The 15,354-nt window shown below is 33.7% G+C and overlaps 1 protein-coding gene across 1 annotated transcript; it reads right to left on the reverse strand.

The window, feature by feature from the left end:
* Positions 1-7,823: 7,823 nt before the first annotated feature.
* On the reverse strand, positions 7,824-15,354 carry LOC123545435 (probable G-protein coupled receptor CG31760). The gene is made up of 6 exons (XM_045331753.2): positions 14,290-15,354; positions 13,448-13,557; positions 12,695-12,909; positions 10,772-10,907; positions 9,653-9,758; positions 7,824-8,078 (listed from the first exon to the last, which is right to left on the reverse strand). The coding sequence occupies exons 1-6, from the start codon at positions 14,374-14,376 to the stop codon at positions 7,875-7,877; spliced, it is 858 nt and encodes a 285-aa protein (XP_045187688.2). The 5' UTR covers positions 14,377-15,354; the 3' UTR covers positions 7,824-7,874.

The raw sequence follows: 15,354 nt of genomic DNA on the forward strand, positions 1-15,354 counted from the left end.
TAGACCTTCTTAACATGCTAGAGGCTTGATCTATTATTTCAACCTGATCATCACGAGACTTAGTCAAAATGTTTGTCTGTTTTAGTCTTAGATAAATTTGTAACAGGGTCACTTGGGTAAATTATAGAAACATGGTAAAAATGGTTGTCTCTATGCAATCTTTGTCAAATAAGATACTAGGTTATCTGGGTAAAAACGTGTCATTTGAACGATATAGGGCCTTCAGGTAACTATTGTATTTAGAGAATGGATGAATGCAATTTATAAGACTACAGTGGTGTAGATTTCATTTTTAAACCAAAAAATAGTTGAATATCATACAAATACCAAACGATCTTTTTCAACAAGGTGCAACAACGACTTTATATATATTTAGCTCACCTGAGCACAAAGTGCTCAAAATGAGATATTGTGATCACCCAGTGTCCGGCGTCCGTCTTCGTGCGATGTCTGTCGTGCGTTGTAACAATTTGACTGTTAACACACTAGAGGACACATTTTAGGCCAGATGTTAATGGAATTTGATCAGAATGCACGGATGAGTTTGTTACTGGGTTATCTTGGGTCAAAAACTTGGTCACTAGGTCAGTTAGTAGGAAAACTGTGTTAACACTCTAGAGTCCATATTTTCTACCTCATCTCCGTAAAACTTTGTTATAATGCTTTTCTTTATGAAAGCTAGGTCAAGTTTGAAATTATTATACCTGAGGTCTTGAACTAGGTCACCAGGTCAAATCATAGAAAAACCTTATTAACACTCTAGAGGCCACATTTTCTACTTGATTATCATAATACTTTGTCAGAATGTTTGTCTCTATGAAATATAAAACAAGTCAAATTAGATTATCTGAGGTTAAAAACTAGATCATTAGGTCAAACTTCTTTTTAATACTCTGAAGGCAACATTTTGTTTTGATTTTCATTAAACTTTTTCAGAATAGTTGTCTCTATGAATTCTAATGGTTTACCCCAAGTCAAAAACCAGGCCACTAGGTCAAATCATAGAAAAAACATTGCTAACACTGTAGAGGCCACATTTTTCCATTTGATCTTTAAAAAAATGTCAGAACGTTTGTCTCGATGAAATTAAGGTCAATTTACCTGAGATCTTTAACTAAGTCACTAGGTCAAATAATAGAAAACCTTGTTCACATTCTAGAGACCACATTTTTCATTTTGATCTTCCTGAACCTTTGTCAGAGTGTTTGTTTGTCTCTATGAAATTAAGGTTTAATACCTGACATTTTAAACTAGGTCACTATTTCAGAACATTGAAACACCTTGTAAACACCCTAGAGACAATATTTTTGACTTGATTGTCATAAAACTTTGTCAGAATGTGTGTCTCTATTATTTTTATGGTCGTTTTCGCTCCTTATAACATTTTTCATTTGTTTGTAAATTCCAATGTTTTAGTGCATGACTTTTCAAAAATGGGTCGCAGTCGTAAAATAAGTAATTTTATACGATTCTGCGGAAACTTTGATATTTGAGCCGTGCCATGAGAAAACCAACATAGTGGGTTTGCGACCAGCATGGATCCAGACCAGCCTGCGCATCCGCGCAGTCTGGTCAGGCTCCATGCTGTTCGCTTTTAAAGCCTATTGGAATTGGAGAAACTGTTAGCGAACAGCATGGATCCTGACCAGACTGCGCGGATGCGCAGGCTGGTCTGGATCCATGCTGGTCGCAAACCCACTATGTTGGTTTTCTCATTGCACGGCTCATTTTATCAACGACACACTGTCCTGCGGGAACTTTGATATTTTATCAACGACACACTGTCCTGCGGGAACGCTAAATTTCAAGAAACTACTTTCAGTATTGGCAAAGAAGTGAATCTCGCGTTAGCTGAAACGTTCAGTATTTGAATTCTTGTGACAACAACAAAAAAAAAAAACTAAGTAAAGGGAAAATATCAAAGTTTTTATAACGTATGCAAGCTGTTGCATGAGCAGTTCATCAATTGCTCTATCGTTCCGTTACATATACATCACCGTGTCACACTGACGGTCACCCTGCCAATTTAGCGGTATTTTCAGATATTTCAACGTCAATATTCTATATTAAAATAATTACCGGGGTTTGCACAAACTTTTTGATGATCATAACAATTGACTAAACATATTATTTTTTCCTCGAACGTTTTCGTTACCTCAAGGAAACTTCCCGACAGATAAACAATTAACAACTGTACATTTAATATTGGTATATTGAAATGTATGATATTATTAAGTTATTCAACATTGTTCTGTACAATACGGAGATATATTTGGACGAGTACCTAGCTGAGAAAACCATATTGGACGAGCCGCTAGGCGAGTTCAATATGGTTTTCGCAGCTGGGTACGAGTCCAAATATATCTTGTATTGTACAGTACAATGTTAAATAACCTTTTTATTCTATATCTATTTTATCTTACTATAATAATAGTTTAAATTAAAAATGTTTCACTGAATACTGTATTCCTGCCTTTTCTAGTTTTTCCCCAGCTTGGTACGAGTGCCAATATATATTATACAGAACAATGTTAGACCTTTAATAACCTTTTTATTCTATATTTATTTCACTTCATACGTAATATACGTAATTCATTGAATGTTGTTTTTTCTGCGTATCATCATTAAAAAAAGTATATGGTGCAACCTCCCTACAACAGCCATTTTGCGATTTGGGTGGTAATAATACTTGGCTGAGATATTATGCCCACAAACATTGTCAGCAAGTTTGGTGAAGATCGGATGAAAACTGTTCGACTTTAAAGAGGGGACAAGGCTACATGGCCAACATTCCAATACACTGACCAGTAGTTTGGCAAAAGTAGTCTCCCTTGAATATACACGGATCGCGGACCCGATAACGTTTATCGATAAGCAATTTTACTATAAATTTGTATAGGAAAATATATTTCAAACATTAAAAACGTATTTTTATCGTTATTTAACAAAATGTTATAACCTCGTGAAGTAATCTTCATTTTTTGCCCTTTATTTCAATATATTTTTTATCGATGTGATACAAAAACTTATTGCTTCCATTTTTGTTTGAAGTTGATGACTATGGTTTCTATGTATTTCTATATAGAAATTTTGAAAAGATCGGTTATGTCAGGTTCTAAAAGGCTATAAAGACATTTTCTATCAAAATGACATTATTTTATAACCTCGTGAAGTATTCTCCATTGTCTGAACATTGTCTGGGTATTTTTCATTTTAAAATTGAATTATGACAAATTGCTTCCATTTTAATTTGAAAATGAAGTAATCGCAATCTTGAGCACTTTTCACAAATATTTACTTAACTTTTTTGAATTGGCAAACTTTAAGTCACATCTTTAATTGGAAATAAATTGGTCTTAAAAAGTCCGCTTTAAATTAAAAAGGCAATTAGAATTAATTCCATGTAATTGCTTTACAAACTGTGTGCCGGTATAATTTTTGACGATATTTCAATAAACTGTTCAATAATTGAAACATTTCGCGAAAATTTTGTTATGTATGGGCCTAAAATATTACATACAGCCATGACTTCTTTACGTTCACTGATCACTGTGTGAATGAAAAAGTATAAATTACAAATTAATGAATGATGGTCATGTTAAACTGTGGTGATAATTTGATTTATTTATCCGTGCGAACAATTCAGTAGAAGATGAAAAGGGTACACTTTACGAAACTTATTATTCAAACTGAAAAAACAAAAAACAAACAGATGTATATTTATCAAATACAATAATCACTTTCACCTGTATATGACCTTTTTTATAACTATATTATTATTCTACATTCCATAAAGGAAAATTAATTCCTATACTCCACAAATCTTCATGGTCCACGGGGACCCCTGTTGTGAAAAATTGCCCATCAATTAGCGACTATTACATAATCGCTGATAAGCAGCAGATAAGACGGGGGTTTTAGATTGGATTATCGTGGTGGACACCTCTTCACAAATGTTTTATGGTCTTTTTGCGAAATATTGTGAAACAATGAAGTTGTATTGTAATACAATAATTTTTAATAGCAAATAGATACTTTAGGTTAATTGTAAAATGTAAGATAGTATGTGTTTTAGACAATTATAAAATGTTTTTTTTAAACAAATGTATGTATAATATAAATGTGCACAAACATGACTCAAAATGAAATGTTGAATTTATATAGTAGTGGATCTAGGCATTTAAAAACACACATGACACTAGAAATTGCCAAAATTTATATATGTGTTTAATTCAGTTTAGATTGTATTGTCCAGCTGTTCGAAACTATTCTGAAACAAACTGCTTAACCGTCACCTAAATTTCTGTTATAATTTTCTACACCCATCTAAAATTTTATGCAAAAAAAAGTACATCTATGATCAATTTGCCGATAAATAATTTAATAAATAAATATCTGTTATGAGAAGATATATATGGCAGAACATCTCTACTTTATGTCTCAGTTGATTATTTTTATTACAGACGTATTTTGGGGGTAATTAGCATAGCCTGGGGTGTTTAACTTATCTCCATCCGGTGTATTCGCAAAGGTCCATAAAACATCACTCGTAAAATACTTACAGTCAATATGCAGTAATTGTCAAAATCGAAATTTTCATGGCGATAAATTAAAAAAAAAATAACACGAGAACATAATTTTACAACATTACGTTTCACAGCAAAAAGGGGAAATGCTTTCAAAAGGGATTTGAAAGAAAAGGAATCGTTTAGTGTGATGTTTTATGTATATCCTTTACCACTGAAAAGTGGCATTTTTTATTTTTAAATTTTTGGTCCATGCATTCAACGAAACTTATAACTCCACTCAGCATATACAGGACAGAAAATCAACATTACATACGCATGATAAACAAGTATTTTTACTGTAAAATCGTACATTTTACTTATTGTTTAATATAATAGAATCATTTATAACTCGTGAAACAATGTCGATATCTAGCAAAGTCCATAAAATACAATTAATTACAGTAGCTTAAAGATGTGTTATATTCTGCTTTAATTAGCATACTTCAATAATTCTGTCTAACCAAGATGCGTTGCTCGAAAATGTAGAGCCGAGTTTACCTTTAAATGCCAAACAGCAGGTTTATCGATATTTTAGTGTAAAGGGAAACAACTACAACGGCGCACAAGGCAAAAAATCAATACCGACAAGAGTTGTGGTTCTCGTATATTTCACGCTCAAAGTTGGGGATGAATTCCCCGTTTTCCGAGTACTTCAAGGACTATAATCAAACAGTGCCTGGTACAATTTGGCTGGTTAGCGAAATTGGCCGAGATGTAATGCCCACAAACATTGTCAGCAAGTTTGGCGAAGATCCGACGAAAACTGAATTATAGCGTAGGCATGTTTTGGATGCTGACCGCCCGTCCGCTGCCATTCATAATCTTCTCCATTTAGTTTCTTAACCGTTCAATAAAAACTGCTGAGGTAGCTATTCAGACAGTCAGGGCTGATAACAATTTCTAGGTTTCGTCCGGAACGGCATCTTTTAGCGACTTTTCAAATATTCCAACATCTGATGATCCTTTTTACTGTATTTTTAAGTTTTTGATTATTAACGAACGTTTTAATATCTAAATCAGATAGCATTGTATTCCTTGAATCGTTTTTGTGTGTTGTAAACAAAAAAACTCAAATCCAGATTTCAAGACGCATAATCAAACTCTGTACATAGAGCGCCTACTTCATCCGATTTACATTCGGAACATTTTCACGCGTTTTGGGCTTTATCGTATGTTTAACATGGGACTGTTGAACCGTCCAAATACAGAAAATACAGGATTTTTTGTACGCGCGTGCGTCCAAATACAGAAAATACAGGATTTTTGTACGCACGTGCATCCAAATACCGTAATATATTGTACGGTCACGTGTTGCAAATGAACGTTCGCGATTAGATATATAAAATAGGTATAGAATAAAAACATATATTAGTGTACATTTTCTAGAGCGTTGTCTGCTTTTTTCGTACTATATGTTTTTGCGTTTTAGATATTTGTTTAAGTGTGGATAAGATGTTGATAAACTGTGTTTTAACTTCTTGTCAACATGTGCCTAGTAAGTTTCAACACATGTCGAGCTATGAAACATAAAAATTGATGTTTCAATATCTCGATGCATATGTGTCTTTTTTACCACAGCAGATATGTAGAAAGTGTCCGAAGTTTCAAAGTTTATTGAAAGCCAATGTCCTTATGGGTATCTTACATAAACATAACATATCATACAACAACATGGCATATTAAACAAGATATATTTATGGATAACAGTGTACGAGAAGGATGAGAAATGTTATTAAGGTAGTGGACCCGCAATCACAGTCGGCGAACTACATACCCTCCACACACGATCTCAACACTCTCGGATATGTGAGCAATAGGCAACTTCTACATCCGAAGAATGCCGAGCCACCCAAGTAGAACAAGCAACCAAGTTTGATTACGGGTCCATCACCCCAAAACTTGCAAATTATCTAAACCTAGACATTATTTGTTATACAAAAGACTGCCAATTTAAGTAAAGTAGTTCTATTTTCACAATTCATAAGTTTGGAGAATTAAATAGCAGGATGTTTAAAGCAATAGTCATTTATATTTTTTTTCTAACATTATTAAAGTAAGTGCAACTGAAGAGATAACGAAATTCATCACCTAACAAGTTATTGTTACCTAATTGACAGATTCTTTGTTCTCCAGCAATATTATAAAATCTACAGGTTGATTCATTCACCAGAATTTACATATTCCGGTCTTGTATAAACCGGTCGTAAAGCCTAGAATTGACAAAACGATGGAATTTTTTGTCCAAACCAATAATGATCTCGAGTAAAGGAGATCTAACTAAACTAACTAACTAAAATTGATAGTCAATCTTTCATGCACAAAAAAAGATGTTTTATATATAACCACAACCAAGTATAGAGCTTGCAGTGTTTTGTTTAGAACAGTCCATGTAATCTGACTGATATTAATTGATTTGAAAATATCTCTGTAGAGACATCTGAAGTAAATAATGATCCTGTCTGAATTCGACAGAAGCAGCTACCCTCTAAATGCAATAGAAATATAAGCGTAACAACAATGAAACTTGCGACAATTACAGAAGCAAAACATTTACAGACCGAGGATGAAGTCACTCTTTCTTTTCACTTGTCTTCTGGTCATTGGGTATGTATAACATTCATAAATCTTTATCTAAGGGTTCCGCTCAGGTCGATGGTATGAACTCGTGATCTGATTCAGTCGACCCGAGTCTGCTATTAATTTGTTTGACTGCGTTCTATGCGTCCAAAGGATCGTACTACTGACAATATGAATTTGGCGGTCGTGAAAAGTCTCCCCGAAATTGGACTAGTATTTTCTAGTCCTTTTGGGGTCAATGTAACTACATAACAGAGTTCCACTGAATCCGGTGCTTTGGGCGTTAGGGATGTTGCGAGTTTTCATTACCTCTTATGAACAGGCTCAATTAAACACAGTAAATCTGCTATTATTTGGCTTTGTTGCATTCTGTGCTTTCAAATTTTCTTCTTGTCAATTTTATTTTTCGAAGTCTAATAAACAGGTAAAGGCATTTGCAATGAGGACTTCTTTTTTACTTTTAGTCACTAAGTAACGCGAACATTGGCCTGCTCCGGACACTCGAAAATGGTGTAACTGATCTGAGACAGTATGGGACATACATCCTTATCATAAAGGTGTCAGAATTAATCACAATAAGTTGATTAACATTTTATAATTATTTATTTAAAGTTTATTTCTAACTAAATGTAATACATTGCTATAGACGAAAAACAAGGTTTTTTCCCCAAATAAACATAGATCTAATACAAAATGAAAGAATTCCGTTTGTGATCTATACAATATTGCTCACTCGGCGGTTTGTTTTTCTATATTTTCGGTTGTCTGTGTAGACTTCTCTACTTGTTCTACCATGTAGTTCAGAAAATTTACATTTAAGTCCATTGCAACAGAGGGGCTGGATTTGAAGCGACCTGCCGCAGCTAGTATAGAAGTCTGGCTCATAATGGCTTTGCAAACTTGGTTGTTTCTCTCCTTTCTGACAGCCAGAAACTAGGAATAGAAATATAAGGTGACGAACGTAAATAATTATAGTAGCTCTATAGATTCTATATTGTTTTTTTTTATTTTATGCTAGCTGATGAAATACTGTGTTTTATCAGTGAGATATAATCCATATCACTCACTGTAAATGATATAGCTTTGCCGATCTACTTGTACATTGTGTATAAATTTTAAATTATTTGCATAAAACAGGATGAAAATGGTAGTCGCACTTTGTTCTTTATAGTATATTTCTCGAGTCAAATTATTTTACTTAATGAGAATTTCATAAAGTTATGCAGCAAGAAATAAAATAAAATGGAACTTTATGTCGTGTGCGTCTTCCTAACGTTACATCATGACTGACGTCATGTTCGTTTACGCGCGTCTGTTTCCCGCGTTGAGATTAAAATTTGTTGCAAAATGCATATCTCAACGTAATTAAGCATAAGATAAAAAGAAAATTTGTTTGTTTTTCGTGAATATAGAATATCTCACCTCAAAGTGAGAAAATGTTCATATTTTCACTTGCGCTAGGCGCTCGTGAAAATATTTGAATTTTCCCACTTCTCAGTGAGATATATTCCATATTCACTCAAAACAAACAAATATCCTCTATTTAAAAGACGTTCTTTTAGATTGACATAACTGAAACTGACTAATAACGTAATCTAACCGTAATATGTAACGTAGATCTAGTGTCCATCTTTTTAACCTTTAATTTACTTTGCAACTGGGTTGGGCAGGATATCGCGTGCCTATGGTGTTATATTTTAGTGCAACAGCACTGCGAGCTTTTATTGTACTATGCTCACTGCTAGTTTAGATCTATATGACTGAATATTTTTAACAACCACTTTTTTGAAACGTGTATATGAATGGCCAGTCTTCGAAAGTCCATTGACTGTAACATCCAATTTATCACCTATTTTCACGCATATGATTTTTATATTTTTCATCAATTTCGTGCGCGCTTCTTGAATTTGAATTTTAAACTTTTCAGTTATATGTTGAACACCTCCCGTAAGTAATCTATTTTACTGTAAACCAACAAATGTTCGCGAACGAGAAACCGTCGATCAACGAAAATCATGAAAGTTTGCCTTGATGTACAGCGTGGCTCGACCAGAGCCGGTATTAAAAATCTGAATAAAAGGAAAGTCGGTAAATCGCAAACACCGATGACACACTTGACACTTGAAGTCATTCTTATGCAGATTTGAAATTGAATTGATGTACAAGTACTAGTAATGGCCATGAATCAAATACTAGTAAATGCAAGTTATACTAGTAATTTTCAAATATTTTCATTTGTATAACTGATAAAATATAGTTTGCAAATCATGAGCCAACTATTTTTATTTTCACTGAGAGAGGATAACGATAAGAATTTTTATTAGCCCATGCGTTCAAAATGGCGGACTGTAAAACGACGGACAAAAAGTACGTTTAAAACTTCTTGCGATATTTAATAAAGACAAACTTTCGCGATTTCCTTTGATTGCGAAATATGCGAGGATTTGTCGTTTGCAAACATTTTTTGGTTTACATTAATTAGTTTCCAATGGAAAAAAGAGGCTTACTTTAGGAATGAAAATAATGAGAAGTGTGACTGAGGCATAGACTTGAACCTGCACAAACTCAAGTACTAATATCATATCAGGACCAGTAACCGGTATGAACAGGCGACTGAAAAAGAAAAGAAACATTTCTTATTGATGGCTTATCGTATGAACTTGCAGACATTATATTTTACACACTTATTGATTATTTTTTTAAGATACAGTACAGTTGACGAACTAAAGGATACTAAACAAACCACTTTTTTATTGCTTTTCTTTATGACCTTTACAATCGCATCTTCACTACATACTGACCGATGTATTTGACAGATTTTTTTCAAATTTGATATGGTTTGAATAAAAATAAAGTTGATGGCAGTTTGAGAAAACTAATGTCTTAAGATTTCGTTTGAGCAATATCAATGAATGAACTCGTGTCTATAAATCGAAGAAAAGTTATATAACTGAAACTTACTCCCATCACATATCACATAAAATATCATCTTTACATAATCAATACTCAGTTTGTTCAGGTGTTACAGTAGCACTGACATATTGCATGGGCTGGAAATTGTAAGCGTTCGCCAACGTAAAAATCTCATAATACATTCACATTTATTAAGTGCATGGTTTTAGGCTGCTTTTTCTTCCATTCCTCGTGTCCTTTCTCAATAGCATCGTGTTTTCTTTTAATCTACTACGTTTTGGTATGTATTGAAAGCATTGTGCAAAAAACTGCATGCTCGTATCGCATGCTAAGTAAAAAACGGCAGCTTAAGAATTGTATGTGTAGGAAAGAGACCTTGAAAGAAGCGAAGAGGGATAGAGGGTTGTATTTGACGAATCGTAACTTTCATATATAAAATGTAACACACTTTTACCTTTTTTATTTGCTATAGTAGCGATGTTGTTCTTTATAGGAATACAAGTCTGTGAAAATCTAATATGCTAGAAAATGTCAACTAATTGTTTTCATATGAAATAAAGAACAGTCGGATTTTGTGGCGCCCTTTTTACCAGAATTTTAAGAGAAAGCCAATGCCGCCAAAACCCTTCTCAAAATATGCCAGCATTACACGACCTCTTTTTATACTAACTATTTCTGTAAAAAGCAAAACAAAGAATCATTTTCATACTCACGACACTAAGGACATTACTAGGCCAAGAATGATGGCATTGTATATTGCATACGCCATAAATTTATCACTGAACTGAGCAGGTGCTTTCCTTATTGTAAAACTTAGATACACACCGTACAACAGCAATATGACTTCAGCTGAAACAGCAAAACATATTCGAAAGTTGCATTTATAAAGTGTATGGCTCATATTGTTTAGCTCGAGCATTTGTAGAGCCTTTGTAATCACCATTTCGCCGGCGTCCACGTCCACGATACAAAAGTTTTGCAAGCATGTAGGTTTTTCAGAAACTAATAGACCAAATGTTTTCATACTTCGCACATGCCTTTGGCATCAAAAGATGACCTCCCTGGACATGTTACATAACTCAAACTTATTTTTCAAAGTAATGCCCCTTTTTAACTCAGAATTTCAGGTTAAAGTTTTGAATGTAATCAGGTTTCACAGAAACTACCAAGAAAAATGCTTTCATACTTCACACTTGTCCTCCATGTCATTACATGACCTCCCAGTACAAGAACATAACTCTTGCTTTTATTTTGTCACAATTATGTCTCTTTTTAACTTAGAATGTCACGTTCAAGTTTTGCATGTCAGCAGGTTTCTCAGATATTATTAAGCCAAATGCTTTCAAACTTCACACATGTCTTTGGCATCATGAGATGATCTCTTAGAACAAGTTCCATAACTCTTGCGTCTACGTTTATCACAATTCTGCTCCCTTTTCCACTTTGAAAAATTTGCTAAAGCGTTTGTTTCTAAGTGCTTCAAATGGACGAGCGCGCTGCCATTGGACAGCTCTTATTTAAAAAAAGTAATCGAATGTCACCAATCAGAGTAAGAAAGTTGTTCTATTAAAATTGAACAGCATATAAAACATGTGTATTAGTCTTTAAAATGAGTGCCAATTTCTGATACATGCCTTAAATTGCTGAATAAAAACGCATGAAGAGTCACACTTCTGGATTGTTCGACAACTTTAAAAGCTCTGACACCAGTTTGAAAGAAGTGATATAAAACTAACTTCCTAGTAGATATATAGCAAAGGTATTGTTTGTATACCAACATTTGTGAAAAGTTCATTTTACGGTTTATATTCTTTTTTATGGATGAATTATGTCTATTTCGTGAGCCATTATTTTCAACCGCCTCGGCAGCCTTATGGCAGAGCACGGCTTAGGAGGCACGGAGTCGTGGGTTCTCTTCCTGGCCGTGCAATAATAATACTAGTAGCTTCCTCGCTTGGTGCTCAGTATTAGAGGGATAGTCAAATGACTGGTCTGCCCAATACCAAAATAACATGACTGGTTGGAGTATCATTTCAAAGACGCTATTATTATGGTTATTTTCATTTCTGTACGTTAGTTTTTCCCCTTAGAATATATCGGTTAAAAGGCATGTGGCGGTCAAACAGAAAAAAAATCAACGAAATATTTACTTTTATTTTAATTTTAGGGCTCGGATATTATTGCAAAAGCAAGAAAAATATATATGTTATGCCATTTAAAGACTAAATATCATATAAGAAACTTTCAATTATCCGGAAGTGTGAAACTTTCCTGGACTCTCTTTAAGGCATGCTTTGATAAAATGGTATTTCTTTAGAAGAATAAGAAACATGTTTTATCTGATATTCAGTATTCATTAAAAACAATTGTTTTTGTCTGAGATTAGGTGATATACTGCTGAACCGTAAAAAGGAGAAGCAAACTAATGAAAGGGACAGAGCAAGGAAAATAATTTTGTTTAATCGAACATTTAACGGCGTATGCCATCGTACTTACATAATACATGAAGATATCTTAAATAAATCTGGAATTAAGAAATATAAGCGGGTTTTTCTTGAGACGTTATAAGGTAGTTGAGAACAATAGTGAGACATTGCAGTCAAGGAGATCTTCAATATGACATTCTAGGTATTTACCTCCAATGACGGTATACTCCCAAATTCCAAACTTGCAAACATAGAAAATCAGGTTGTCTGAGGTTCTAAGTGCACTTATTTCTGGTGGGCTACTCGTTGTCCACACGGCCAGTATTGCAATAGCAGCCAGTAGGAGAATAGCTAACCTTTTATGCAGTACGGCATCCGGTAGGCTAACTCTTTTGCGGGCACCGATTGTGAAAATCATTGATATTCTTCAACAAATCGATATAAAATACCTATTTTATTGCATGTATATACCATACATAAATTCATGAATATTATGATTTCCTTCATCGTTTAAATGACTTTTATATAGAGTATCCACATATCGGACGCACTGAAATCGGACTCAGAAGATTTTTCATTAAATATTATTAATGAAATAAACATGGTTAATTAATTAAAGAAGAGTTTCGACATGATTATTAGACACTTCATAAAGTACTTATTGTATGGCTTGCCGGTCAGTAGTTAAAACTATTGCCCGAAGTGCGAAGACTTCTGACTGGCAAGTCATTCAATATGTTTTTATAGTAAAGAAGTTTTCATATCTATTTTCCTCAAGTTTTGACTTTAGTCGAGCAAAATTTAGTGTTGAACAATACACCGGTTGATACCACACACTACAGACCAGCAACTGGTTTAAGGAGTCATTAATAACAAAATCTATCGGCTAGATAAGAAAATGCCTTTCTATTATTAAGCTCTGACTAACTGCGATTACATGATTAATTATTGTTTATACGTTACCTCCATGTTTTGATGACCAGGGAGCCGTATAAAATAACAAAACCAACATGTTGTGGCCAAATACGTATGGTACACATCAACACATTTGTTTCCAAAAGTTCAGTGAAGAACTGGAAATAGAACAAAAGCTACCTTCCCAGAACAAACTTATTATCATCCCAATAACAGAACCGCTTTAAAAATTACACAGTCATTAGAATTTTTTTACTGTACTTAAACAAATACATAGATAAGATATTTAATTACTGATATATAGCAGAACCATGTTTGAGGTTATACGGCCTACCAAGCATAAGCATATTAAGATATAACTATATTTTCTAATACATCTCTTATTTAAACAAGTAGAAAAAAAGAAAGAAATGCTCTTTCACTGCTCACGTATTGCAACAAATATAGTAGGTCGACCGTCATCGCGTCATTAGCAGGATGTAAACACGTCCCGCGGAATAATTTAGTAGTAATAGTATCTAGTAAGTTATTCTGCCAGCCGAATGCTAGTAAACGATTCCAAGTGTGTGAAAGTTCAATCATTTCATTTCAATTTTTAAACGCTGTTCATAATAAAAGAGCAGATCAAATGTGGTAGCACACTTTCTCGGTGCTTACAGGCACCGAGTAACGTCAATGCCGTATTTTATGAAAATGTGCGTGGTTTATCATATTGGAATAATCAGTAAAATTTCTCATCATTTGAGTTAATGGAAAAGATAACAAATTAACTGGACTTTTATCACGTAATTAATCATTCCATCCCCGAGCAAAACGACTGGTTTGCCTTTATCAAAAGAAATGCATTTAATGAATTTTAAAATTGGAGCGACAAATATCTAGTAAACTACCTGTGAGCATACCAAGATTCCACCTAGGCACATCAGCTCCAAGAATGCTGGACTGGCCGATTTTATAACCTGCGGACATATGTTCATATTGTATTACTACATTAACGACCACTCCAGTGATTTAAATATTTGGTTACTATGAAACACTTTTATCACAGAAAAATGAGTAGTTAGATTGTTACAATTCCTAAAATAATATTTCTGCATATCACATCTTTGCTAAACGATAAAATAAGAAACAGTGCAATGGTACGTGTATTTTTTACAAATGTCAACCCTTTCAGGATTACGCAATAAGAGCAATAACAGCACGAAACCAGGCCCTAATTGGCACAAAATAATATTCATGTTTCGGACACATTTATTTAGTATGCATGGGTGAAAAGCAAAATGAAAAAAAAAACGTTTAACGGGGAAACGCAAAATAACTTTATCAAGATGTAGGAGTGTGGGCACTCCGTGGACACACATAGTTGAATTGAAGATGCTAAGTAATGCGAAGGGGTTACAGAGTAGGCATAGAAAATACAGATCAAAATAATTGCAATATACTTATCCTATCGGTCCGGTAATTGTGAAATTTGACATAAGCAAAATACTAGCGATATTTATTTTGTTATTGGCTTGTTGAAAGTTAATTGTACACCTTCAATATAAACACCTGATGCAGTTTTAAGGGTAAATCAAACACATATGAATATATTCTAATTGTTTTTTGTTATGCAAAAACTTATGATATTGTGAAGAGACAGTACCTAAAACTTCAAAATTTTGAAAAAAAAAAACAAAAAAAAAAACAACAACAAACAATTAAAGCACTGACGTCTTTTGCTTATCATTCAAGACTTGACTTGATCATGTTCCAGATTTTCAGAAACATCCTGTTTAATTTTCTTTAAAGTCGTGCCTATTATTAAATATTTAATCCCCAATTATAACTAGATTATTGCGAGAAGAATTCATCTCAATACAAAAATACTTGTCAGATACATGCATATTGTATGACATCAGAAAATGTTTTAAAGCTAATCGCCCACAGTTTGGGTGACATTTTCAACATGTTCA

This window comes from Mercenaria mercenaria, chromosome 1 (genome assembly GCF_021730395.1).
Source record: "Mercenaria mercenaria strain notata chromosome 1, MADL_Memer_1, whole genome shotgun sequence".
Lineage (NCBI taxonomy): Eukaryota > Metazoa > Mollusca > Bivalvia > Venerida > Veneridae > Mercenaria > Mercenaria mercenaria.

Bases quoted from the DNA above. Each gene is read 5' to 3' on its own strand.
- LOC123545435 (XM_045331753.2), bottom strand. From the start codon at position 14,376: ATGAACATATGTCCGCAGGTTATAAAATCGGCCAGTCCAGCATTCTTG. The intron at 13,558-14,289 runs GTAGTTTACTAG...TTCTATTTCCAG, and splicing joins GAATCTTGGTATGCTCACAG to TTCTTCACTGAACTTTTGGA. The intron at 8,079-9,652 runs GTAAGCCTCTTT...TTCTATTCCTAG, and splicing joins TCATTATTTTCATTCCTAAA to TTTCTGGCTGTCAGAAAGGA.